The sequence below is a fragment of the Rhinolophus sinicus genome, linkage group LG04 (assembly GCF_036562045.2).
Source record: "Rhinolophus sinicus isolate RSC01 linkage group LG04, ASM3656204v1, whole genome shotgun sequence".
NCBI classification, from domain to species: Eukaryota; Metazoa; Chordata; class Mammalia; order Chiroptera; family Rhinolophidae; genus Rhinolophus; species Rhinolophus sinicus.
Window position 1 is genome coordinate 148564956 of NC_133754.1, and position 27989 is coordinate 148592944.

At 35.9% G+C, this 27989-nt stretch overlaps 1 protein-coding gene across 4 annotated transcripts; it reads left to right on the forward strand.

The window, feature by feature from the left end:
* The first annotated feature begins 463 nt into the window (after nt 1-463).
* Nucleotides 464-27989, forward strand: CEP78 (centrosomal protein 78). 4 transcript variants are annotated; one of them, XM_019736701.2, is made up of 17 exons: nt 624-1017; nt 3791-3963; nt 4058-4130; nt 5179-5282; nt 6942-7116; nt 9191-9304; nt 9512-9576; nt 9851-9962; nt 12052-12069; nt 13296-13428; nt 14832-14877; nt 16213-16341; nt 23855-23932; nt 25050-25216; nt 26265-26433; nt 26757-26804; nt 27360-27989. In XM_019736701.2, exons 1-17 carry the CDS (start codon nt 765-767, stop codon nt 27921-27923), a joined length of 2421 nt encoding a protein of 806 aa, XP_019592260.2. In that variant the 5' UTR covers nt 624-764; the 3' UTR covers nt 27924-27989. The 4 variants fall into 4 exon arrangements, with proteins under 4 accessions (XP_019592261.2, XP_019592263.2, XP_019592260.2 ...); XM_019736702.2 differs by lacking the exon at nt 12052-12069 and having other exon boundaries at nt 464-1017; XM_019736703.2 differs by lacking the exon at nt 26757-26804.

Genomic DNA, 27989 nt, shown 5'->3' on the forward strand with positions numbered 1-27989 from the left:
GGAACGTACAGAGGGATAGTGGATGGGGGGAGGGGGGTTCACACAGTGTGAGGGATATAAATGATAAATGTCTAAGTTTTGCTTTGTCTTGTGCACCTGAAACTAATTAATAAAAAAAAAAAAAAAAAAAAAAAAAAAGAGATCTTTGCAGAAATTAACACCGATTTGAAAGATTTAATGGACCACAGTCGTTTCTACATCCTTTTTAACTGTACCCTCCCGGGCGCTGCAGCACAGATACTTACGAGGAGTCCAGACTACCTTTGAAAATGCGTTGCTACCTCCATATCACACTTTCATTCGGATTCCCAATTCCTAAATTCGGAAACCCCAAATTGCTAAAACCACACACCTCTCGCATCGCCCTCGCCTCGAACGTCCCGCCCTTCAGTCTCAGGCGCCGTCTCCCCGAGAGGCGGGGCCTGCGTGCCGACGCACGGCGAGCGCGCTGACGCACTGGCGCACCGCCCCCGCGGGCATCCGCCCGCCGGCTTGAAACGCTGCCCCGCGCTGCGGAGAGCGATGAGGCGGGCGCCAACGGCCTGCGCCGCGGAGCGGGGGTTAGCGCGCGAGCGCGGTGTTGAGGGGCGGCCTAGCTCGGGCCCCGGGCCCTGCGTGTGCTGGCCGAGCCCCTGCTCGCGCACACGGTACGTGCCGCAGCCGCTGAGCTGTGGGCGTCCGAGGGGCCAGGCAGCGACCTGGAGTTCTAGGCGGGTGCGGGTTTCGCCTCCACCGCCGGCGTCCTCCGAGGCTGCCCTCTGGCCATGATCGACTCGGTGAAGCTGCGCCGCGACAGCGCGGCCGACTTCTTCTCCCACTATGAGTACCTGTGCGCGCTGCAGGATTCGGTGCCGCTGCCCGCCGTGCGCGCCTGCCTGCGGGAGGGCGTGCTGGACTTCAACGCCGACCGCCTCCGCTTGGTGGACTGGGCGCCGCTCCTGAGCACGCTCAAGATTAATAAAGATCTGCCCCTGGTCTCGATCAAAAGCTTCTTCCAGCCGTGGCTTGCCGAAATAGGTTTGTAGTTCCAGCTTCCAATGGCCCTAGTGTTGGTGCCGTGAAGCGGGATTTTAAACGGTGCAAGGTGGAACCTGGGCGCTGGAACGGGTGCCCAGCGTCGGGGTGTGTATCCAGGGGACGGTGCGTGCGGCCTAGGAGGCTTACCAGCTCGGTGACTCTGGGCAAGTCCCTTAAAGCCTCTAGGTCTCTTTTCTTAACTGTAACCTGGGCTCAACAGGACCCATTCTTTGCTGTGGTTGCAGGGATTCGCCGAGTTAATGAGCACTTAGCACAGTTCGGGACTCATTAAGCATTCGACAGATGTTACCTATTTTATTGAATGATTTTGCCTAACGTAGAACAAAGCGATTGGGAAATTGATACATCCCACACTTTCACTTCACTTTAAGACAGAGATCTGTTAGGGGGAAAAATGTTTCAGTAGTAGCGTTATACAGTGGAAAGAGCATAGGTGTGAATGCAGCCTATGGTTTGAATTCCAGGGCTTACACTCTGACCTGGGCAGGTTACTTTGGAACTACAATCACCTCACTTGTAAAATGGCATTGAAAACCACTTTTTCCATGGGTTCTTAGAATTTGCAGGTTATGTGTATAAAGGATCCTGGCACGTGAGTGAGCTCAGTCAGCACCAAGCACTGCTGGACACAAGGCTCAGGCTCTAGAGGATCTCCCTTTCTACTGGGGGAGGCTGCAAGTGAACACAAGCACGGTAGTTGGTACTCTGGAAGAAGTGAGTTATGGTGCTGCAGAGACAATATTTGAAGAGAAGTTTCAGGGAAGGCTTCCTGGAGGAGGTGCCATCCATTCTAAGTGTAGAAGCTACTCAGATGGCAGGAGGGAGCTGCTTGCGTCAAAGCTTGAGACATAAAGGATATATGGCAAAACTAAGGTACAGAACTAGAACTTCAGGTTTGAGAAAGAAGTGAGGGTTGAGACTAGAAACCTGGTGAGGGCCAAACAGGAAGGGGCCTTGTTTGTCCTGTCAAAAGGTTGGATGTTTGTTCTCTGCGCTATGGGAACCACTCAAAGATGATGAGATGGACTTTTGATTTGGAAGCTCACGTTTATATGGAAGGCAGTTGATGGGGAGGAGGGCAACTTGTCATCTAAGGGCCCCAATAAAAGGTACAGGTAGGGAGGACTGGGTTACAGAGATCAGAAGACAGAATAGGAGAGGGAGGGCAGCAAGCTTGAGTGACAGTTTAAAGCAGCACTTCATCTGTGACACGAAGAACACAGTAGAAAGGGATGGGGAATGGGGAGAGGATCTTCGTATCTGATGCTTTAAAAGCAGCCTGTGGGACATCCAAATGTGTCTGCTAGACAGGTCTAGCCCAGGGTACAGATCTGGGCTCTATGGGAGGACAGGTGTTTGAAAACATGGGAGAGGATTGAGGTGATCCACAAAGAAGATCCAGAAAATCTAGGTCTGAATGTTTTTTTTAGATGGACACACTTGAATTGTTTACCAGCTGAGAAAAAGTAGCCAGCAGAGAGGGCGGGTGTGAGGATCTAGGAAAGGAAATTGATTTATTTTAAAAAACCTGAACACTTGTCATGTGCCTGGCCCTTTTCTAGGCTCTGGGGTTTGTGCCATATGTTATCTCTCCTGCAAGGACAGTTCAGCATCACCTAGATAAGAGAACTAGATTATTCAGGTTATTCTTTGCCTCTCATTCAGGTGTAGGAACTGTTCTCTGCCTCTGAAGGGACTTAACCAAAGTAATACCTTAGAAATCAAAAGAAATTCCAGTTGGAAGGGACCTTAGAGTCAAGGCCACTGTATTTAATCTTGCTTAATATTTTACACTGAATGTAAGAAAAATGTATTGCAGAAACCATTCTCTTCAGAGTTCCTTCACTGAACCTTTATCGCTTGCGTCCAGTGGGTCTAGGTTGTAGATTTTAATGTCCTAGATTTGTTTCTTCATCCTTAATTACATTTTACCTGGACTATTGCAGAAGCTTCTAGCTGGTTTTGCTGCCTCTGAGCTCAGTTTCTCTCAATTCATCTGCTTACTTGTCTTGAATGATCGTCTAAAATGAAAAGATATGCTTAAAATAATGCTTATAATGGCCCACTCCCACAGGATGAGTGCATGTTGGTTCGCTCAGCTTTTGTTGTGCACAGAGGTATGAAATCTGAGCTGTGTTTTGCCAAGTCTCAGGGGGCTAGTTGGCCCTGAGGAAGGGGTGCTTTTTCTAATCATTCCCTTTATCTAACTAGTTATTATAGCAGAGGAGCACTTTTTTCTACCCTGCAGAGGAAACTGTTCCAGTAGTTGCCCTGGTCCTCATCACCTGTGGGATAAAGGCCATAGTCTCTCCCAAGCTTGCTTCAGCCAACCATTCTATTTTAATTTCTGTCTCTTCTCCCTCTTCCACACCTGGCCTTTGTTCATCCCCACCTGCAATATTGCCAGTGTCCGGCAGGTGTCAGGTTTGGAAGTCTTCGCCCTGATGCTCCCTTTGCAGTTAATGCACCTCCCACTCTGACTTTGTAGCCATTGTCATCTTTCTAGATTCAACTTCAGCGTTATCTTGAAGCCATCACTGAAATATAACTTTCAGCTTCCGTGGGAATGTCTACGCACATAGTTTATGTTTTATATCTTATGTGATTGAAGTTTTGAGTTTACGTGTGTCCCTCCTTATTAAAGAGAACTTTTAAGAGCAATCATTTCTATGCCTTAGCACAGAGCAGATGCTTTTTAATGATGATAAAATCTCTGATTGAAATCACTAACACCACAATAATTTTTCTTTAGGTTCTGACAGAAATAAAGTTTGTAGAAGTCGCGTTCCTGCTATAAGAAACAAAGATGTGACCTTCCAGCTATGTAAAGCTCTTAAATGCTGTTTAAGTGCATCAAGTGCTCTGAAGAATCTGGAGTTAAATGGACTAGTTCTGAGAGAGAGAGACTTAACTATTTTAACAAAAGTAAGCCTTCTTCATCGTGTCCTGAGAACATTTGATAGTTGCATTTTGGGGAACCTAAACCAATAATTTTTTTAACCTTTTCTCCCCATTGAAGGGATTGAATAAATCAGCTGCTTTGGTGCACCTGTCTCTTGCAAATTGTCCAATTGGAGATGGAGGTTTAGAAAGTAAGTTTCAATCTTGTTTAAGTCTCTTCCCATCACTCTGGCCTCATGATTCCCTACAGACCATGTTAATTCCTATCTGTACCTTTTCTCGGTGCTGCCTCTTTCTATATTGTATCCTGTGCCTGCTCAAACCTTGGTCCAGTCTCACTTGTACCATGAAAGTTTCTCATGCTCTATATTTTCAGAACTAATTTTACTTAAGGTTGTGTTAAGCCATAAGCTACACAACTATATAATATTTTGCACTTTCTGTTTTTTTTGTTTGTTCTTTTTATGGTTTCTCTTCAAGAAATATGGGAAGTGAAATAATAAGATGTAAAGAGAAAACTACCATCATCATTAAATAGTTAAAAGACCTATATGTAATCATATAATGCACTATGGTATGTGCTAAAATAAGAAGTATATGTAGAGTGCTATGAGAGCATATAAAAGTTCATCAAACTCAGTGGTTTTGGTGGGGGTGTACCATGGAAGTAATCACAGAGAAAGGGACTATTAACTGGGGCCCTGAAGAATTGGTGTGTTCACTGTTTTTCAGTCGTGATCTGGAGGGGTAAGGAAGTCTGCATTTCAATTTGAGGGATCAGAGAGTTTGAGACCCTCTGTCTTATGTCGCTCTAGTATATTGCATAGCACCTAATAAAATTCTGGGTTATAATAGTTGACATTAAATTGTTGATTGATAATCGAAATGAGATTATAGGAAATGAAAATAGGAAGACTCGTATGCTGTTTAGGTTTTCTTATGTCTCAAAAGGTAGACAGTACTATACTGAGTGGTTGGAGATAAAGATTGCAATATTTAGAGTTCAATTTAGCATCTAAATAGAATTAAACTGTTGCTATCAACTGGAATAACACTTTGTTACTGACATATTTTAGAATGCACCTAGCCATCTGTTGTCCGGGAAGATTGTAGATAATGATTTTTTTATAGAGTACAGCTATAAAGCTCCAATAGACTCATGAAAAGTGAGTAAATCAGGTTTGGCCAAACTGTATAGGTTCTTCATCTAACTGTATGTGTGTGTGTGTTTTTTTTAAGTTATTTGTCAAGGTATAAAGAACTCTGTCACTCTTAAGACAGTAAACTTCACGGGGTGTAATCTGACATGGCGAGGAGCAGATCACATGGCCAAGATCTTAAAGGTGATTTATGTTTAAACTTTCATGAAATCATAGTATGTGATTGAAGCACATTAATATATTGATACAATAAGCAGTTATTTCTGTTTTTTGATACATGTAATTGCAGTTTTAGTTTTGTTTAAAGATATGACCAGTTTTCAGTTTGCGGTTCTACCATTTAGTAACAGTAGTCCACTTAATCTTTGAAATCAGAGACGTAATACATAATACATTATAAATAATACTTTCATGTATGTTTAGTTATTGAAAACGTTTATTGTGATATTGTGAAGAAAATTTATGCTATTAGGCCTTCAAAAGACATAAATGCATCAAATATGTATTGTTAACTGCTGTAATTTATAAACTAATAAAAATCACTATATTAGCATTTTGTAAATATAGTTTGATTAAATAATGTCTTAACTTTACAATGGTTATAACTACTATATTTAGGCCTAAAATTACTTAATAATTGAACATAAGCCTTTTTAATAGTTTGATGGTACAGATCAGAGATGAGGAGACTATGGCCGGTAGGCTAAATCCAGCCCATCGCTTGTTTTTATAAATAAAAGGTTTTTTTGGAACAGCCACGCCCATTTATTTACATAGTAACTATGGCTGCTTTCACCCTGAGCAGAAACTAGATGGCCCACAAAGCTGAAAAATTTACCTTTGTGCTGTCCAGAGCAAGTCCATTGACCCCTGGTAAAGAAAACATTCAAGAGCAAGGATTCTGAAACCAAATGAACTAGGTTCAAATTCCAGCTCTCCTATTTCTTTGCTTTTGACCGTGGACAGACAAGTTACTTAAACTCTGTTCCTCATTATGTGATTAAATGAACTAATTTGTATAAAATAGTGCCTGGCACATAATAAGCACTATGTAAGTGTTTGTGTTATTTCCTCTTGTTGCTTTAGTAATAAGGAATAATCTAATGATTTGCCTTTAGAGTGTCACAGGAACTTCGAGTCTTGCTCAAGAATATAATAAGATTTTTTTCTTTTAAAGTCAGTGTTGCTTGTTAACAAAATTTATTTTACCAATATAGAGAACTGAATATGTCTTTCTGACAATACCTGTGGTTAAAAATCAAGCCATCAATTCTCTAAGGCATTTCAAACTGACTTTGCATATTCCAGGCCTCTGAAGTTGGTGTTCATAGCCTAAATAGTATGTGAGATTCATTGAGTTAAAAGACGAAAATATTGGAACCTCTACATTTGTTTTTGTATCATTTGAAAAATGTCTGTGTTGTTTATAGTGTACATAAAATATATGCACAGAATTTCAGGTATGTATTAATAAATAAGATACTCGTTAAAAAAAAGTTTCCTGGTAGGATATCCAATCAAGTGTTTGGAGACCACTGGAAGACAGAATGATAGAAATTAGAGCCTCAGCAATGATAGAATTTATCATTGATAGAACCAATTCCCTGACTTGGCAGATAAGGAGAATAAAATTCATAGAATATAATGAGTTGTCAAAGTTTACGTAACTAATCAGCAAAAGGTCATCCCAGTGGCTATATCTAATTAATCACTGGCAGGCTGGAATCTGGGTCACTGGACTCTTAACCCACAATCAACTGTTTAACCTCTCCAGTCGACTCTCCTGGCATTCCCTGTTTCCTTATTTAAGCGTCTTATTCTCTTCTTATTAAACCTTTGCAGTATCAGACCATGAGAAGACATGAGGAAACCTGGGCTGAGAGTCTTCGTTACCGGAGACCTGATCTTGACTGTATGGCTGGCTTGAGGCGCATCACTTTGAATTGCAACACACTCATTGGTGACTTTGGCGCAAATGCTTTTGCAGAATCTCTTAGTGAGGATTTATGGCTTAGAGGTAAATTACAAAATTGAAAATATTGAATTTTTTAATATTAAATATTAGTTTTTGGCATAATACTGTTGTCATAGGAATTTCTATAAAAAGCCTCATTCTTTCCTATAGCTTTTATTATGCTTTTAAACTTTATTTAAGAGTTGCATATATTCTTTATAGAGAATACAAAGTAACAAGAAAAAAATTACTCATGATCTTAATACCCAGACATAATTAGTTCATTTTAGTGTAAGCATTTTCAGTCTGTTTTTCTATAAATATATTTATACACTTAGAAATCACGAAAATGGAATCGTAGTATACTTAGTATTTCATAGCCCTGCTTTTTCACTTACTGTTGTATCATGTGATACTCCATTATATTGACGTGCAATAGTTTATCAATTCTTTGCAATTAGTATTAGACAGGTTGTGCTTTTCCCTCTCGGAAACATGTAGTGAGGAAACATGTAGTGAACCCTTCGTATATTCATCTCTGTGTCCATTGGGATTACTTCTGTAGAATAAGTTGTTGAAAGTAGAATGACTAAGTGTGACATATTTTTCAGAATTTGGATGTATGTTGCCAAATTGCTGGCCAGAAATGCTGTACCAATTTATAGTCCACCCTAACTGTGTGTGTGAGGCCTGTACCCTCGCAAATACTGGCTTTTGTCACGTTAAAAACTGTAAAACTACAAAAATGAATATCCTTACCCTTTTGTAATGCAAGCGGGGTTATAATATTTTTCGCTTAGGATAGTATGAGCATCTTAACAAGTCAGTAAATCTACCACATCATTTTTAGTGACTGTTGAAGAGTTCCATTATATGAATATGCCCTAGTATAGTTTATTCATTCTTGTTAGATACATAAGCTATTTCCAGTTTTCCATTGCTATAAACAGTACTGTGATACACATCCTTGCCTACATCTCTAATTGTATACTTTGGATAAATTCTCAAGAGTTGCTGAGTCTAAAGGGTATACACATTTTAAAGGCTTTTTTGTTGTATGATGTTAGCCTAATCTGATAGCTGAACAGTCACATTTTATTGTTTTGACCTGTATTCATTTGATTTCCTAGCGAGATTTACTGGCTATGTTTATTAATTTGGCTAGGTGGTTAATTATATCCTGTGTCCATTCTTCTGTAGTAAGAGTTTGTAAGAGTTACATCGTATCTGACTTGCTATTTTTGTGTGTCATGAGGTTTTGAAAGACTCCAGTTATTTCAATGTAATAGTAAACGCAACACTTGTTTTAAAAGGCTCACATGATAATTTCCTCTTATGTAGTAATTTTTACACCAGTGTTTTCGTGATGATCCCTTTGGTTTAAATGAGTAGATTGTTAAGCCTCAGAACTACTAGCATTCATGATCATTTGTTCTGTTCTTTATGTGACCTTTTACCAGGAGAGAGTTCTTCTTGACCATCATTCTTTCATGATAGGCTTTTAGCATATAGAGGCTTTTAGTGTATTTAGCATATATTTATACATTCTTTGCATTTGTCATCCTCTGAGTTCCCCTGAGACTTCTTTTCTTTGCCTTTTTCCTAAAACTAACAGTTATTATATTTCTTCTATTTTGTTTTTCCCTTTTCACTAGTTTCAAAAATGATTTGGAATAACAATTGTCACCCCAATAAACTTCAATTAAAAAAACAAAACACAATGATTTGGAGCTCAAGATCATGATCAAAAGAATACAGTACGATTTCTTTGCTCCACCCATTTTCTGCCTATCAGATTTACGCTGCCACTAGCATCCTTTCTAGTTAAGAAATGAAATTTATTTTGTGATGTTTTTCATTCATAAATTTTATAGTTATTCTTCAACTTTAATTGTAAAATGTTTGATGATTTATTGGTACTAAAGGCAGGATAATTATGGCATATCCAAGAAGTTTTTTATTGAATTTTGCATTATGTATGTGCATATACTTTGTAAAACTTTCTTTCAGTACATAATATTAAAAACCTGCTATGACTAGTCTTGCGAAGGAATCTTCCACACATGAATAAGTGAGAGTTGTCTATACATTAAATCTGTATAGAGTTGTCAAGTGACCGCTTGTCTTTCATCAATAGCTCTTGACCTGCAGCAGTGTGGCCTCACCAATGAAGGAGCAAAGTCTTTACTAAAAGCCCTTGAAACCAATAGAACTCTGGTCATTCTGGATATAAGAAAAAATCCACTTGTTGGTATGTCTCCCCTTTTTTTTTTAATTGATTAACAAGTAGCAAAACAAAAAGAATTTGTTAGTGTATTGACAATTTTTAAAACCTAATGTGTTTACTTTCCTAATCTTATAGTTTTTTAATACAAAGTCTTGTTTGGCTTTTGTTTTTAAATGGGAGTTGCCACTTGTTAGGGAACAATTACTATAATTTCAATTTATTTTACTTTAGATCATTCTGTGATGAAAGCAGTTATCAAAAAAGTTCTCCAGAATGGAAGGAGTGCCACGTCAGAGGTATAACATATTTTAGTTCTCTAAGAATTTCTCTTCTATCGATTGTTTTTCTTCTTTTTTCTAATAAAATAAAATTATCAAGGTACTTTAAAGTTTTTAGTCAAATTAAATGGCTTTTCTGTTTTTGAAAATATTGTGTGTATTTTTAATTTGGGGTCCCAAAAATGCAGATTGCAAACCTTTTAACTTAAAATATCTTAATAATTTCCAATTAAGACCAAACCCTCATAAGTTACCTTTCTCTGAAATAGAGTGTTTATTATTTCTTTTCCAGTATCAGTGGATAACTTCTCCATCAGTGAAGGAGTCATTTAAAATTGCTAGACAGAAAAAGAGAACTATAATTCTGGGAAGTGGTCGAAAAGGAAAAGCTACTATTAGAATTGGTAACTCCTTCTATCTTGGCTTTTTAATGCTACTAGAACTTATACCTTTTATGTGTTTCGATATACTAAAATTAAAATCTCATTGTATGATACATTGATGGTAACAAACAGTATTAAGTATCTATATTAGAAGGAATATAATTGTTCTGATACAGATCATGAGAATTTGTAGATGTAGAAATAATAAATTTAAGAAAGAGATACTAATATTTTTATATTTTTTCTTAATTAACCTACTTTATTGTCTCATAAAAAGTTCATTACTTTGAATATATTTCCTGGTTGATGATTACTTCTAATACTTCGCAGTTGGAATTTGGGGTGTATTTTGATGATAATTATAGCAGTGGTGCTTTTGAGTGATGATTTTTTTTTTAAATAAAGAATTATCCTTCTGTGCTATAAGAAACAAAATTTCTTTCTAGTTCCTTTTTCCTTCCTTATTCCCTTCTTCCTTGGATATTCCAACCTACAGTTATTTAATCAGGTAGCACCTTGCTTCTTTTAATGATAAAATAAGAAACTTAATGTGTAGTCCTTATGAAAGAACTCTGCAAACAAGTTTATTGACCCTAGATAGAACACTAGAAAAAGAAATTGTAAATGTTTGCTATAATGTATATTTAATTTTCCAAATAATAGGTAACTCAGAATTTTAAAATTAAACCTATAATTTTGTGACCAAATGTAATTTAAAAAAATCTTTATAAAACCCTTTAACAACCAATGGCGTAAGTTTCACATTCTCCTGAATATGTAAATTTGGTATAATCTAGTTCAACTGATATTTTTATATTGTTTCTAAAGAGACTTTAACTTTTATTTTTTAGAACACGTTATCTTTAGTCACAAATACCTTTTTTTTCTTTTCTGTGATAAGAATGAATGGCAGAGTGGAATTAGTTAAACCAAATCTAATATGAACCTCACCCTTTCTTGTGAGTAAATATAAATTTTGAAACAGTAAAGCATAAGGTTTAATATAAAGGAAGCAAAACAAATTTTTTAGGTTTATAATCAGTCAGTTTCCCAGAAAAATGTTTGCAGTTCTTTAGTTATATACCAGATACATGAAGATCACCAAACAGTTAACAATAATCTTTTATGTAGCTGCTACCTGAAATTTCTAAAAATTGTTGTTTGACTTAATACCACTGAGCTATACACTTAAAAAATGATTAAGATGGTAAATTTCATGTTACATCTATTTTACCACAATTTTCTTTTACATATGTTTGAAGATTTTTGTTTAGGTTTTATAAAGGTATTATATTAGTATAACAATAGAAATAAAAGTAGAAAGCACCTCTAATTTCATTATCCCATTAAGCAATATTTATATTTTCTTTTTTTCCTTCCTATTATCTATAAACATAATTCCACATTGCTTAAATGTAATTGGCCATTCTTTTCACTGTATGTTACATTAAAATTTTATATGATTTGTAGTTGTACTTTTTACTGCATTTACAAGATTTCATTGAGTTGATTGGTTAATTTTCTAAATTAGTGAAAAATTTAAAATAAACCTAAACATTAAATCATTTTTTTAAATGCTATTATAAACGTCTTCATAAATACAACTTTTTTTTTTACTATTAAAACGTGTGATTTTGATTCTCCATTAATCAACTTGTTTTGTCAATAATGTATTAAGTAGTAGTGGTTAAGGGTGTTTATTAAATCGAAAGCTTACAATTGCCTACCAATTTTTATTTCAAAGCAATGATATTTTAGTAGTCAGATAATACATACAAAGAAGTTGAGTTTGTGATAGCACACAAATTATTATTATTAAAAATTTGTGTCGTATATAAAGCATTCTTAAAGTGTCTAATATGGAGGTTTGATATAATATTAGAACTATATATATATACATATATATATAAAAACAAGTTAGGAATTCTATAATTTTAGTACCTGCTAGTATGTAGCAGGGCATCATGTAATGAGAATAAAGCAAAAATATTTTTCTTACTTAGCATGATTAAACAAAGTGGAAATATGACAAGTTTACGAGCTCACTGAGCTATTTTAAAGAGTAATTTTATTTTATTTCTTGGGCTTTTTTTTCTTGTATTTGCCTCAGTTATTTGGAGACATAGAGGTAAGCCAAATCAGTACCTGGCTATATAGTTAGATCCAGGTAAGTTTAGGGGTTAAATGATTGTCTGAATTGTGTCACAGTCATATTGTAACGATGTGTACAAAAAGAAGATGGAACTTTTATTAGAATTTTTTTTGTCTCCTGACAAGATAAATTCTTTTGGTTTTAATTACAGATATATTTGCATTACTTTCTGAAAGTAAAGAAAAAGGTATACATATATAAACTACATACACACATTCTTTGCTGGAGGATAATTAAATAACAAATTTAATAGCATAACATGAACCAAGCTCCTGTATATTTAAGAGGCATGTAAATTTATCCAGAGAAATAACAAAGAATCATATTGTGATTATCAATAAGCTACACTATATGAAATATTCATTCCATGGCATCCTAATGCTGCTAAAGTAGATCTTCTATAGTAAAATAGATTGATTTGAAGAATAAATATAACCATTTTTACAAACCTATATTGTTTTCAGTAACATAGAAAATATTTAAATATGAATTTTAATATATGGTTTATTTTAAATAATGTATTAACATATAGGGTAGTTTTTGCTACCAAATATTTCATATGAAGATACTTGACTCTTTAGTATTGAAATATAGAATAAGTGTCCACATTTCGCTCTTTTGTCCAGTGGGTTTTGTTTCTTTTGTGTTTTCTATATGAAATCAAATGTGCAATAAAGGCCAACAGACGTATAGGAGAGTAATATTGACTCACCTACCACCCAGGAACTTTCAACCTCATAACTTTGATAGTTTTTATATAGAAAAATTAATCTTAAATTGAAGTTTTGGTCTAATTCAGAAAATTCTGTTTGTCAGGAGTCCTGGGTGTACCTGTGTTTCTCTATTCTTGAGATTCAGAAATGCCCAATGTATTCTGAGATTCAGTAAACGGAGTATTTCTACATGATACATAATGTATCATGTATAATTTTTCATTCCTCGGAATATATTTATTTACTTGTGCATATTCTGCACATCTCATAATTGTATTTTAGTTAAAATGATAACTTGTTACTGTAGAGAACTTTTTAGACATTGCTGCCTATGTGAAAACATTTTTACAAAATGATCCTGTCTTTAATGGCTTTGACACCATTGTCAAGTGCCTATTTGTATTCTTTTAAAAGTGTGCACATGTGATAATTGCTCTATAGACCTTTAGTGCATCTTGAGTCTTTCTTTTAATGCTTTCTCAAACTTAGGATTGGCTACAAAGAAGCCTGTAGCTAATGGAAGAAAACAGTCCCATGGTAAAGAATATTCTCCTAAACCTTTACCTCCTGGTGTGTCTGGTTTCCTGCCATGGCGTACTGCAGAACGCGCAAAAAGGAACAGGTAGAGTATTTTTATTCCCTATCTTTAGTCATTCAGAATTCTTTATTTTGGAGCTTCTGTTATGTGGGAGGTCTCTGGTGGTTTCTATAGAGGAGCTCTCATGCGTCTTTTGGAGCAAAAATTAATAGAAGACCCGGTCTTACTTTACTATAATATAAGCCCGGGTCTTATATAATATGATATAAGACCAGGTCATATAATATAATATAATATAATATAATATAATATAATATAATATAATATATAATACTGGGTCTTATATTAATTTTTGTTCCAAAAGATGCATTAGAGCTGATTGTCCGGCTAGGTCTTATTTTGGGGAAACACGCTAGTTCACCTTTAAGGAAGAAAAAAGAATTTTAATTGGAGTTTAAAGTTATTTGAGTGTCATAATAGATTCAACCCTGTGAGAGTCAAGAGGAGAGTAAAATTATCTCTAATTGTGCAGATAAGAAAGGTTTCATCAAAGCGGGTGGTTGAGCCAAGTCCTGCAGCACAGAAGTAGGAATTTGGATGTGTAGGAAAGGGGGGAAAAACATTTTAAGCATGGGGAAGAGTTTAGTGTAGAATGGATGAGAAGGTATGGATTAGACTTAATCTAACTCAGCCAACTGGCATAACTCATTTTAGTGAAGCGGATTTAGTGACTCACTCTAGACTTAACTAGTCTTAGCTGATTGCTTACCCAGGAGATAACTATTCATAGTAATTTTTGTCATAGAAGTGTAAAAGTCCTTTAAAAGTGTTGAACTATATAACTTTACACTTGCTAGTGAATTAGATTGCTATAGATTAGTTTCACACGACTTACTTGGTAATATTCAAGAAATTGGGGATTAACAATTGCTTAAGAAAACAAAATTTATGTTAAATAGGAGTTGAAGTGGATACTATATAAAATATCTGTTCAGTTGCTCACATTAAATTAACGTCTGTAGACTCCATTGGACAATTGACTACTTTTTTGCAAATGGTGATGTGAATTATTACTGCATAAACTATAGTGCTGAGGCCCCAGTCTTTGCACATTAGTTTTTCATCTGCACATTAATTTTGTGGTTTCATATCTTCTTCTTGAGGCACTTACTAATCTCAAGTACATCCTTGTCATAAGGAGCTATAAATTTGAGCATGATTAATATCACCAGTTAAAGAAATCTCAACCACTCTCAACATGGGAACTGAAGGTGCCTCGCAGTTCAGAGGTATCACAAAGCCAATCTGCTAAATTCTGTTCCATTTTCTCCATAGCAGAGCCTTCCAGGTCCTTATTTTGAACTTGTTTATTTTTAAACATAATTCTATATGGATATTGTACACAATCCTGACAAGTTTCATTAACTGGGGTTAACTGATGATGTATTTCCATTAAAATATAACTTAATGTGTTTATATTTCTTTAGGGGTTTTCCATTAATCAAAACTCGCGATATATATAATCAGTTGCAGGTATGTAGTTATCATATTTATAATGTATAGGGGGTTGAAGTGGGAAAGGTGGAAGACCATTCTCTTTGCTTTTTAGAGTTAACAGAATTTTACAAGAAACATTTCCCTCCCTAAAATAATTCATTTAAAAGTTGTCAGGTCACTCTCTCAATGCCACTTTGTAGTTGGGTAGGGCACACTGGGGGCTTTGTGATTTTATCTGTAAAACAGTAAGCTATTTCTCCTGCCTATAAATTAGCTATTACCCAGTGAAATTAACTTGACTACCATTTCTGACCAGATACATGGAGCTGTCATATTCAGGAACGTCGTTGTGCTTTAAAGAAATGCTATTTGAGGGCTATGTAAGTTCCAGATCCTGAAGCCAAAATAAAGCACAAATCTCAAAGCCTCTGGTTTCTCAGAGCACTTTTTCCTCTCTCACCAAAACCACACGTGCTCCCTGTCATACTGCCTCCTGGTCTTGTAGCAGATGCATCCTGGTTCTCGTTCCCAGTTCTCTTAGACTGGAATAGAGCACCACTGAGATTGAGCGGAGAGCACGCTGCGTGTCAGTACTGCCCCTGCGTGCCCAGGAGAAGAGGGCACACCTCCTTCTACTATTGGGATCTTCCTGTTCTGTAGGGTTTGCTGCTTGTGGTCAAAATGACGTCCCAGTGACTTGTCTTCTCTGCAGTTGTGTATTACCAGCACACTTCTTGGTGGTCTGTAGACTTTTTATGGGACTGTGACCAGGTCCACTATTAAATGTTTGGAAACAATGAACAACATTCCAGTGGCAGTGAACCTTGGCAGGAAAGTTGTATTATTATGACACTAGTTTAGCTTAAGGATGATAAGATGAGGTTTTTGATGAGTCAGTTTTAGTTGTGTATGTGTACGTGACTTATTTTTTTAAATTCTAATGTTTAACTTTCTATATTCTAATTCTTTGTAAGTCCCCTATTGATGGATTTTCCTCCTAAAAACTACATTTTCTTGTAGACTCTTTGTGTCTGTGATAGAGAATAAATTTCTTATCTGCAGTATAAAGTTCATATGAGAAAAAAATGTTTAATCTGGCTTCTCACTTGGCTTATGGGAAAGATATTTAATAAAATAATATGGGCAACTCCAAATATTAATCCTAACCATGTGTAACAGAATCCTGTACAGTAAGCCAGCAAAAATAAGTTACTGTCATTTTACTTTGTCATTTCTTGTTTTAGACTAAGGAGCAATGAAAGAGATTTATAAATAGTAACTTGATAACTCAGATCACTTTTGTTAAATGTCCTTTAATATTTGGTATCTGGTTTATGTTATCGCTTATACTCCTTGTCTTCTTTCTTTAAGCAACCAGGTTTTCCAGTGACTGTGACAGTAGAGAGTCCTTCCTCCTCGGAAATCGAAGAGGTCGATGACTCATCAGAAAGTGTTCCAGAAGAGCGTGAGAAAACCAGTTTAAAACAAGAAGCATTACAGGTACAAAGTTACCGCTTTAAAGATATATAGGAGATTATTTTTCACACTATAGTTGTTACCTGGTGGAAGCCTGATTACAATACTGGACAGCTTCCCTAAAGGTTCCGTTTTCCACTCCCATCTGTGTCATATCCCCTTGAATGGTTCCTTAGCTTAGACCAAGGTGAAAGGTGGACATTTGAACTCTTAAAAAGTAAAAATCAAAACATGTCATCAGTAAAATATTTTCTTTTCCTTACAACCATACGACATAATAGATTTATGGAGAACTTTTTAATCATAAGATAAACTCTAAGAAATTGATTCTGAATGTAGTAGTCAGTTGATTCAGTGCTCTTATTTTACAGATCAGGAAATTAACACTTCTAGCTGAACTCTCTATAAGAGGAAACTATGACCTTATTTTTAACAAAAGTAAAGTTGGTAAAAAAGTTTTGATGTTGATATTCTCCTTTCCTAAAATAAAAAAATCTCAAGAAGCTACATTATATTGCCTAATAAACTTCACATCTAATGTCATTCCATACTTCAGTTTATATGGATAGAAAAGAAAAATTGATTTTTATAACAAATTTTTGCACCTCAAAAATATTGTATTTATTATTTCAACTTTAACGCAGAGTTGATAATTTGTAGTAAACAAGAGAAAAATCTTTTGGGGGACCTTGTCTGTTTTTGTGCTACAAAGTGCACATTTAATTTTAAAAACTTACTTAATATGATTTTCTTTTGATATAAAATATGACAGATTTAGATAGAACTACTTATCCAATTATTATAGGACTATAGGGATTACTATTTGATTTTCAAAAAAGCCAGATTTTTCAGTTTTTAAATTAAAAATAATTATAATATAGAGAAATTTTAGGGTAAGTACTTAGAAAATTATAAAATATTACAGTGGGAGGAATCTATCAGTCATGTAGAATTAATTACCCCTTTCATCTTATAAATGAGCACCTACAATTTATGGCATGTAAGTGGTTTATTCTAAGTTGCAGAGTAACAGACCAGACTCTAGAAGTGTCTAATTCACATTTATTCTCATTTTAGATTTGTTGTTATTTATGGCTTTCATCAGGCGGCTAGAAGATTGTTTTTCTAAAAGCAATTATAGATATTGGGGAAGACCAAGAAGGTTAGAAACTAACTAGGAAAGAGCTGATTCAAGATACACTGAGGACCCTTTCAGCTCCCAAATTGTCCATTAAGAGTTAAAAATTAAGTAAATTATGTATATTCTTACAATGGGAGAACTATAAAGCAATAAGATTGAATGAACTAGAGCAGGAGTGTCCAAACTGCGGCCTGCGGGCCAACTGTGGCCCGCAGTCCATTTTTAACTGGCCCGCAGCAAATTCCAAAAATATGTTTAGTTTACTTACATAAACCAGGTGAGGCAATACGTACTTCATCTCGAGTGAGTCGCCCGGCTGTTTGTGTATTTTACCACATATGGCCCTTGGTAAAAAACGTTGAAAAAAGTTTGGACACCCCTGAACTAGAGCTATAGGCAGCAATGTGGATGAATTTTTAAAAATAATGTTCAGTGAAAGAAATAAGATAAATAAGGCTGCATACAATATGATCTCTTCACATAAAATTAAAAGTTGGCAAAACTATATTGTTAGGGATGCGTGCATGTAAAGGAAATGATTGTCAGGTAAGGAGGATGGTGTTTAACTCTAAGAGGAGAGGAGGGACTTATGATGGGGAAAGGATATGAGGGATTTGTGAGATGCTGGCAAGTAGTACTTATAGACTTGAATGGTAGTTATATAGTAGGTAATCTTTTTATTTGTAACACTGACAGTTTTGTTCTGTGCACTTCATTATGCATATTATTTTACAACTGAAAATCTGCTTCAAGAAGTGGTTGTCTCTATGTGTCAGTGGCATGAGACTACATCTGACCCTTGAATGACGTGGGGATAGGGCCACTGACCGCCTGCGTAGTCAAAAATCCGACTACTATAACTTAAGTCAGCCCTCCACATATGTGGTTTCCCAACCACCAGTTATGAACAATTCAGGTTTGAACTATGCGTGTCAATTGAAAACTCCACCTTTAGGTAGACCCACACAATTCAAACCCTCATTGCTCAGGTGTCAACTATACTTCATTCTAAGCCTCTCGCTACTGCTTGCATTCACATGTTCATCACTTAGCATTAATTGAACATATTCTATGTACCTAGCACTCTTCTGAGTGTTATATGTGTGTTAATTTATGTAATCCTCACAAGAGTCCTATGATGTGGGAACTCCTCTCCATTTTACAGATGAGTAAATTGAGACCGAGAGTTACTGAACTTGTCCAGGGTTATATAGCTAAGGGTTAGGGCCAGGATTTTGCCCCAGAGAATCTGAATTTTTTTTAATGTAATCTAAAAGAGAAATTTAGTAATTATAAGCAAAAAAACAATGCACATTTAAGGAAGATGGCAAATTTTCACCTATCCAGTTAGAGACAAACACACATTCTTTCACACACATAAATCTTGTATTGGCAGGCCTTTTCCTTATTCAGCAGTTATTCATTGACTGTCTGCTTTGTGCTGGGCACAGGTGCTGGGAATAAATGCTTAAAATGCACTACTTTCCCTTAAATATCTTGCACTTTAAGTGAGGAAGAGAGCCAACAGTTATAATAGAGGTTATACCAACTGGTACACTGCCATTAACAGTATAAAACTTTAGAAATCCTTTGGAAAGCAATTTGGAGATAGGTACCTCAGCCTTAAAAATGTTCATTTGCTTTGATCTCAAACTAATTTTTATTGATTTATTGGATGAAAATTATGCAAAATATGGGAAAAAGCCTTCATGCATAAAAATATTTTGTCTTATAATACTGAAAAGTTTAACCATAAAGGAATAATTGGTGTGGACTGATAAACCCTCTCAATCGAATATTTTGTAGCCCACTAAAAGACAGGGTATGGATCCCATGATTATGTGAGAAATGATTGATTGTGTTAAATGGAAATAACTTGAACATAAGATTTGATACAGATATGATGGGAGGTTTGTTCCAAGAAAATATTAACTAACCAATATGTAGAAGGGAGAAGGGGAGAGCAGATGACAGGAAGAAAAATTACTCCCAAACCGTATCATTCATCTTATGTAAGTAATAGAATATCAAGCGATTTTACCTTCTGATTTCTTTTTTTTTTTTTTTTTTTAATTTTACTGGGGAACAGTGTGTTTCCCCAGGGCCCATCAGCTTCAAGTCGTTGTCCTTCAGTCTAGTTGTGTAGGGCACAGCTCAGCTCCAAGTCCAGTCGCCATTTTCAGTCTTTAGTTGCAGGGGGCGCAGCCCACCATCCCATGTGGGAATTGAACCAGCAACCATGTTGAGAGCTGGTGCTCTAACCAGCTGAGCCATCGGGCACCCCATCCAGGAGCTCAGCGGCAGCTCATTGTCTTTAATCTAGTTGTGGAGGGCACAGCTCATTGGCTCTTGTGGGAATCAAACCAGCAACCCTGTTTTTCAGAGCTCTCGCCCTAACCAGCTCAGCCATCCAGATGCCCCCATATTTCCTTTTAAGGAACATGAATTACTTTGTAGAAATAGGGAACACTTTTTCATAAAAATTTAATATTATGTTCTAATTCCCTCCACTAGAGGGAGAAGCTATTTCATATAATTAGCACTTAACATGCTGTTTAGAACTAGTTAAGAATGAAGTATTTTAATCTTCTTTCTCTGGTTGTGATGGGGGTTTTTGTTTGCTTATTTGTTTAGAGTATGTGAAATCAGTTTTAAATATCGATAACATTTTGTAAATAGAGTAATTTTACTTTTTTTTCCTTTTTCTCATTAAAAATTTGGCTGGCTTTAACTGGTAATGAAATATTAAAGAATTTGAAGTTATTAGACTGTTTATTAAGTTTTTAAACGTATGTTCTACATATAAAAAATTTATGTTCATTGAGCAAATATTTGAAAACAATAAAAAACTTATTGAAGGAAATAAAAGCCACCTCTGCATGTACATACACCTAATCTGCCCTATTGTCTTAAAAAGATATCAAAAACATTTTGTCATGTCACTAAATACTCTTCTACATCAGAGAATCTGATAAAGCTAATGGACAATCTCCCAAGAAAAACACACAGGTATATTCTGAATCTGGAACTCCTGAAGCCCATTCATTTATTCTGGGTGGGGCGTCTTGTTATCATTTTTTAGTAGCTTTATAGAGCATTCTTTCATATGGGTGTGCTATTTTTATTTAAATCAATCCCAATTTGGAGGTTTTTAGCCTACTTCTGGTTTAGTTATAAGCAGTCCTATGACATCATGTTGGCAGATAAATCTTTGCGCACATCGTTGATGATTTGCTTAAATTCTTGTATGTAGGGTTGGTATGTACTAAAAATTATGGTGCCAGTTTCCTCTCCCCATGATGGCATATCAAGTTCCTCCCCTCAACACATACACACCAGGGGTAAACTAAACTTTTAAGATAAAAGTCCTTGTTTAAGTGATTATTCAAAAGCCTTTAAAATATTAAAATATGCTTGTTTTAATAAATATAGATATTCTGTTTATTTATGGTTACATAAGAAACCATCCAAGACAGTGGCTTAAAATAATAATAATCTTTTATTTTGTTCGTGAATCTGGGAGTTGAATAGTATATTAATTTTCTGTTACTATAAACTTAGTGATTTAACATAACACCTATTTATTAGTTCATAGTTCTTTGGATTAGTACTCCAGGCACAGCGGCATGACTAGGTTCTCTGTGATCAGTCTCATAAAGCTGAAATTAAGATGTCATTCACTGTGTTACCATCTGGAGTCTCTGGGAAAGAATCTACTTCCATGCTTTTTCAGGTCATTGGTATAATTCAGTTCCTGTAGTTGTCGGACAGAGTTCCCTCCTTTTGATAGGAAAGCTGCCCATCAGTCGGTAGACAAGCTTTTTTTTTTTTTTTCATGATACAGAAGTATTTAATAACCGCAACGTCAGTACAGGAAAACACATAGCCTGTATCTCATCCTTTAAAACCAAAATAGCCAATTGGAAAGTCAATACAGCTTCTTTTTACCTAAAAAAAAAAAAAAAAAAAATCTAAAGTACACATTGGAAATTGAATTATTTTTCTTCTTTCTAGAGATGTGATATCTGTGTTTTATGGTCAATAATGTTCTGTCAAGCATCGTACTAAGCCAGTGTACTAAATCAAAGCAGACAGATGACCAGTAGCTCTTTGCTGTCTCCTATTCCTGCTGAGCTTGACCAGTAACACACCGTCTTGGTAGGAAGACTTTGACAGGAAGAAGGAATTGCAGAGCCCTTACCCCATCAGAAAACCTAATGAACTGATTTATACAGAAAGGGTTTTAAGCAAACCTGCACAAACACTTAACATGCTATAAGAACAGGATACCTTTTAGTCCGTTTCCAGAATAAGCACACATTCCTTGATGCCCAGTAAAATAGGAGCGCCAATATAGAAAACATTTTTGCTTTCACAGCACTAACAACTAAAAAGCACACAGCATAAAATACTTTGATCTTTAAGTGGGTAATCATGGAAGTTCCAAGGTTACATCCACTAGGTTAACCTGAGTATTCATCTATAAAAATATTTTTTCAAAATGCTTAAAAGAATTCTAGAAACGGGGACTACATCAGGACCAGCAGAAGACATATTGATATAAGGACTGCAAATGTAAGGCTAGGAATTGATTTTCACATGTAGCTTTTAGGTGAAGGACATATCTCTCAGTTGATGCTTACAGCCAACCCTAGCTGTAATAACAGGAGCTCCAGAAATCTTAAGACAGGCAACTGACTTGAGTGACACCCTAGATAAATATTCCCAAGTAGTCAAACACCTCATTGAGGCTGAAGGACTGAAACTTTGACGTATGTTAAAAGCTGTGAATGTACAAAAAGATTCATGCAAAGCCTGCTGGGACAAAGAGGGCTGGTGATGGTTGGTGCTGACACACCAACATGTGTGTTGGGGAAGAGCCCCCCACGTGGAATGCGGGAGGCGGGCTTGTTCCAGAGGAGCCCAACTCAAAAGCCAGTCAAGGGACAGTCTTACCTCCTAGAGGCCTCCCTCGTATTCCTTGCCACATGATCATACTTGACTTTTTCAGAGCCAGCAACAGAGAATCTGCCTCTCGTCCCTTTTGTACTTACAAACCTTCAGGAAGAGCTGGTCCCTTTTAGTGGGCTTTCTGGTTAGGTCACGTTCATCCAGAATAATCTTCCAATCTTAAGATCAGCTGATTTGATGAACCTTAATTACATCTGCAGAATCCCTTCACTGCAGCACCTAGATTACTGTCTGATTAAATCACTGGGAGGTTTGTGTATTTCAGCAGGTAGGAAATCTTAGGGGCTACCTTAGAATTCTGTGTACCACTAGTAGTGTCCCTTACTTCAGGACCTAAGTGTCTTAGTTCTTGGAAATTGTAAGGGAGCTTACTAGTGTCCATTCCATTTTATTGACCTTGGTGAGTGGGAGGGTTACTACTTCTGTGAACAGGAATAGCATCCAAATTCCTGAATTTAAACATGGCTCTACTAAATTAATGATGTGACCTTGGGTGTGCTGCTGTGCTACTCTGCCTCAGTTTTCTCATATGTAAAATAACATGGAATTAATTATTCTTTCCTCATAGGGTTTTTTTGTTTGTTTGTTTGTTTCGGTTTTTTTTTTTTATTGGGGAATATGATTTTCCAGGGCCCATCAGCTCCAAGTCATTATCCTTCAATTTAGTTGTGGAGGGTGCAGTTCAGCTCCAAGTCCAGTTGCCGTTTTCAATCTTTAGTTGCAGGGGGTGCAGCCCACCATCCCACGTGGGAATTGAACCGGTGACCTTGTTGTTGAGAGCTCGCCATCCGACTGCCCTTCTGGCAGCTCAGCGGCAGCTGGTTGTCTTCATTCTAGTTGTGGAGGGCACAGCTCACTGGCCCATGTGGGAATTGAACCAGCGACCCTGTTCAGAGGTCACGTTCTAACCAACTGAGCCTTTTGGCCGCCCCCTCCTCATAGGGTTTGATGATTAAATTATTTAACACCTAGGAAACTCTTAGCACAGTGGTTGGCATATAGTAAAGTGCTTTAAAAGTATTTACTTTTTGAAAATGTATTTGAATCTGTAATTACATAATTCAAGTGTATTATGTTAATAGGACTTCCTTTATTAAACGGACCCACAAATAAAAATAGAATTTTCCCTTCTTGGCCTTAATTTTTTTATTTCTGACTTACTATATTATATACATATGCCTTGTATGGTGAGCTCCCACAAATCTATTTTGGAAAGAGTAGAAAATAAATAAATTTCTACTATGCTCATTTGATAAACTTTGATAATTAATTTCACTAGCATATTATATTAGTGGACTGTAATCCTGAAATCTGAGTTCAATTCTGGCTCTGCCCCTAAATTTTTGATAAGATCTATACTTGGAAAGGCATTTGGATATCGTACTATGAATTGTTTATAATATTTACTCTACTTCCTCACACTAGGAAAAACTGGAAGAGTGCCTAAAGCAATTAAAGGAGGAAAGAGTAATAAGGCTTAAGGCTGACCAACGAATCAGTGAGGTAAACAAGTTTTTCTTGTACTTCGGAGAGCATTTTGGCTTTATTTTCATTTGATTTTAAACTATACACACTTACAGAAAGCAGGTTTTTAAAAACATAAAAATCTTACTTTTTACTGTGTGTGTGCTTTTATGACTAGCTTATTTTCTGTTCGTGATGCCTCCATTTAAGCACATATTATTCTTATACTGTATGTATACAGTAACATAAAAGACATGATGACACTGTCTATTGGCAGTGTATTAAGAAAGTGAGTGATTCATATAAAGAGATAAGTATAAGGTATTAGAAAACTGCTAAGAATGAAATGAAAGAAAAATAGGTACTATGAGAATTACATTAGGCTAATGTGCATGAAAGAAGGGCATAAACTATACAAAGTTCTATATAAATATAATTTGTTATTACAAGGTAAATTTAGGGAGGAATTTCTGAAAGTGTATGTTGGATTGGCAGACACTCATTCAATAAATATTGAGTACCTGCTTGTTTAAGGCAAAAAGTGCATCATGAACAAAATGGCCTTTCAGAAAAATACTAGAGTTGGGCTTATACAACTGTGTGATTTTAGATGAATTGATGGGGCGAATCAAGGGAGTAAATACTTTCAAGAAGCCAAGGAGAATATTGGTAATCATATTGTTAATAAATTGGGTATGATTTAGGAACTTTCAAACTTACACATTTAATTATTTTGCTCACTGAAGTTAATTTTCTTAACATTGAGTATAATTGTAATATGCTTTGTTCAAATCAGACTCTGTATTTCATTTTCTAATTTAAGGGAAACCTTAAGCAGCTAATTTTCTAATGCAGAATGAGGATCCATTATGAATTTAACCAGTTAGAAATGTGTTCTTTTGAAAACTCATTAATAAAACCATAACTTTGGTTTATTTATATACCACCTAAGTGTTATATAGGATACATTGTTGGGTAGTTCTGGATTTTGATTATTATATGATAGGGTCTCTGTCTTCACTGGTGGAAAGTTAGATTAATTACAAATTAACTATATTTTAAAATGTTTTATTTTAGTTTTGCTACTTAAAAACTGTTTTCTTTTGAATGACAGTGAGAGAAAATCATGTCAGACATTTTCAATCTTCTTTTATAGCTGGAACATGAAAATGCACAGTTAAGAAATATAAATTTCTCTTTGTCTGAAGCCCTTCATGCACAGTCACTGACAAACATGATCCTGGATGATGAAGGTGTTTTGGGCAGCATTGAGAATTCTTTTCAGAAGTTCCATGCTTTCTTGGATCTCCTTAAAGATGCTGGGTTGGTTCATTTCTCCCTATGGTGTTCTTGTCTTCACAACTGTAATGGTAGTTTGCTGAGGAAGTTGAGCAATTTTCATCATTTCCATAGTCATAATTAGTGTGTAATTATAGGTAATGTAGTTGATTTTTATTTTAATGGGGAATTAAATTTTAAAAGAAATGCAAAAGGTAAACCTGCTTTGGTAGAATAGAGAGCCTATTATAAAAGAGTAACCTGTACAAAGGGTACCAAAAACATGTATACACATTTTAAGAAAGGAAAAAAACTGTGTTAAAATTGTAATACTCAACATATACCAGTAACAAAAGATGAATACAAGGCGTGTATACATGTTTTGGCACTTATTAGAATAATAAGTATAGTTTTTGGTAAAGACTAAATTGAAGGTAATTTTAAGTGAAAATATTCCAGAGTGCATAGGACTTTTCCTACCTTTTATTCATTTTGCTTGTTAAATAAATTTGAATTAAAATTATTTTTGTCCTAGACATAAAAAATTGTTACTAATCTGCAGGGCAGTATAGCTATATAGATCAGTGGTTCTCAACCAGGGGTGATTTTGCTGAAAGAAGATGCCAAAAGAACAAACTGAAATTGACAATTGATGGAGTAATGTTTCATACGTGAATAGGCTGGTGTTGGGAAGGAACAAACACATTCTTGGAAACTGTAGGAAAGGTGGTGAACTGTGGGGATAAATGTGGGGATAGTGGATGAGGTGGCTGATAGATGTGGAAGCTGCTGGTGACACAATGTTTAAATGGTAATTTAACATTGTTTAAATGGTAATAGGTGAGGAGATGAAATCAAATGGTAACACATTGCTGGGGGGAGATGGAGTGCTTAAAGGATTGAGTGACCTGATATGGTGCCAGAACATGAATATGGAAAGAATTTAGGAGAGCTAGAGCCTTATAATCTGGAGTAGGATATTGGCTTTTAAGATTTTAGAAGTATTTCCTGATTGTAGGTGCGGGGAAATCTAAGCTGCTCGTTTGTATCTATCATAACCCTTGCCTTTTCTTCCTTTACTCCTCTTGTCCAGGCTCGGGCAGCTTGCCACAATGGCTGGTATAGATCAGTCAGATTTTCATTTACTAGGTCGTCCCCAGATGAATTCTACTCTTTGTAGTCCACCTAAAGAAGAAAAGGCACTTGCAGAAGAAAAAACAGAATCAAAGCAGAATGCCCTAGGACAAATGCAAAATATCCAAGTGAGTGAACAGAACAGAACTTAATGATTCTGAGAGTGATTAGCAAGAAGGGAGTTAACAAGTCAGAGAAAATAACAACAATCTGTCTTAGTTCACATGCTAGGGAGCTAGAAACCTCTTTTGGGGTCCTTTCTAAATCTGAGATTAGTGCACTTTTGCCTATTTTATGATACTGTATTGTTGTAAATAAGAAAAATGGAACTTCTTTTGAAAATTTATGACTTAAAGCAAACTATCCTCAGTGAAGAAAGAAATGATGCATTAGAGAAAATACTCCAAATTTTAAATTGTACAAATGTCTATTCTATTCATATTTCATCTAGGTTTCTATTTGTATGCAGTCAGCTTACAATGAAGGAACACTAATGAAGGTACAAGTACTGATACAGATAATTTTTAAAAATAAGTAATCCAGATAGAACTAACAGGCAATATTTTATAGTTAATCACCCAGTTACGGGAATGGGAGGGGAAAAACTGTCTGCTTTTCCTCTAACCTTATTTGGAGCCCCCATCTCCTGTCTCAATCTCGGATGGGTCCTAGGAACTGACAACTTGAGATCACAATCTAGTTACAAATTGAATACAGCTTACATGTGGCTGGAGAATAGAAAAGTAGTTAATTTTCTTAGGGAAAATTTCCCCTCATCATTGTTTTTAATGAGAGGGAAAGGGAAGTGGGTAATAATTACCCCCAAACACAAAAGTCTGAAAATATAGTGGACATAGCCTTGGATATAGTGAAGTGAAGTTGGGAATCACGTGGCAATTAGAAATAAAGTGGCTCTAAAATCTTTTGAATAATCAACTGACTGTCTTAATAATAAGATCACAGAATAACATTGAAGTTTTGGACTCTACTTTTTAATGATTGGCTTTATTCTTTACTTAATTTTTGTCTTATTTTCTTTTGTTTTTCCCTCCAGTTTCAGAAAATTACAGGTGATGCTAGAATTCCTTTGCCTCTTGACTCCTTGCATGTCCCACTTTCTACTCAGGATGCCTTAGAAACTTCCAAAGACAACTTAGGAGTCCAAGTCACTGAGCAACGACAAGAGTCTTTTGAAGAATTCATTGCTAGAACATGTTCTCCTTCAGTAGATGTGATTTCTGGAACTGGAAGTCAAAGAAAAGAAGATGAGTTGTCTAGAAATAGCAGATCTTCTTCAGAGAAAATGACCAAAACAGGTGAATATGCCAAAAAACACTCTGCTAAGAAACAGCCTGGAAAGGACCTGCATTCCTGCTCTGACTCACCTGTAAACCGGAAAAGCAAAGGAATCAGGCAAAATAGCTCTTTGGTTGATGAACCAATTAAAAGTGAGTCTTTGAAAAACCACATTTCTCTCAAGAGAGAAAGTAGATCAGTGACTGTTTCATCCAAGACAACTAAAAGTAACTTCAATCTTTTAGAACATTCTGAAAGTGATACTCTTGGATCTGATTTTGAATTTCAAGAAAGCATCCATACTCTATCACGCTTAACATAGGTCTAAATCTTTTGAAATTATGTTTTTGCCTTCAACTTTTAATAAATTTCTTATGTTTTTATTATG

Coding starts and splice junctions, on each gene's coding strand:
- CEP78 (XM_019736701.2), top strand. CDS start 765: ATGATCGACTCGGTGAAGCTGCGCCGCGACAGCGCGGCCGACTTCTTC. Junction 3,964..4,057: donor ACTTAACTATTTTAACAAAA/GTAAGCCTTCTT, acceptor TCCCCATTGAAG/GGATTGAATAAATCAGCTGC. Junction 13,429..14,831: donor GAACGCGCAAAAAGGAACAG/GTAGAGTATTTT, acceptor ATATTTCTTTAG/GGGTTTTCCATTAATCAAAA.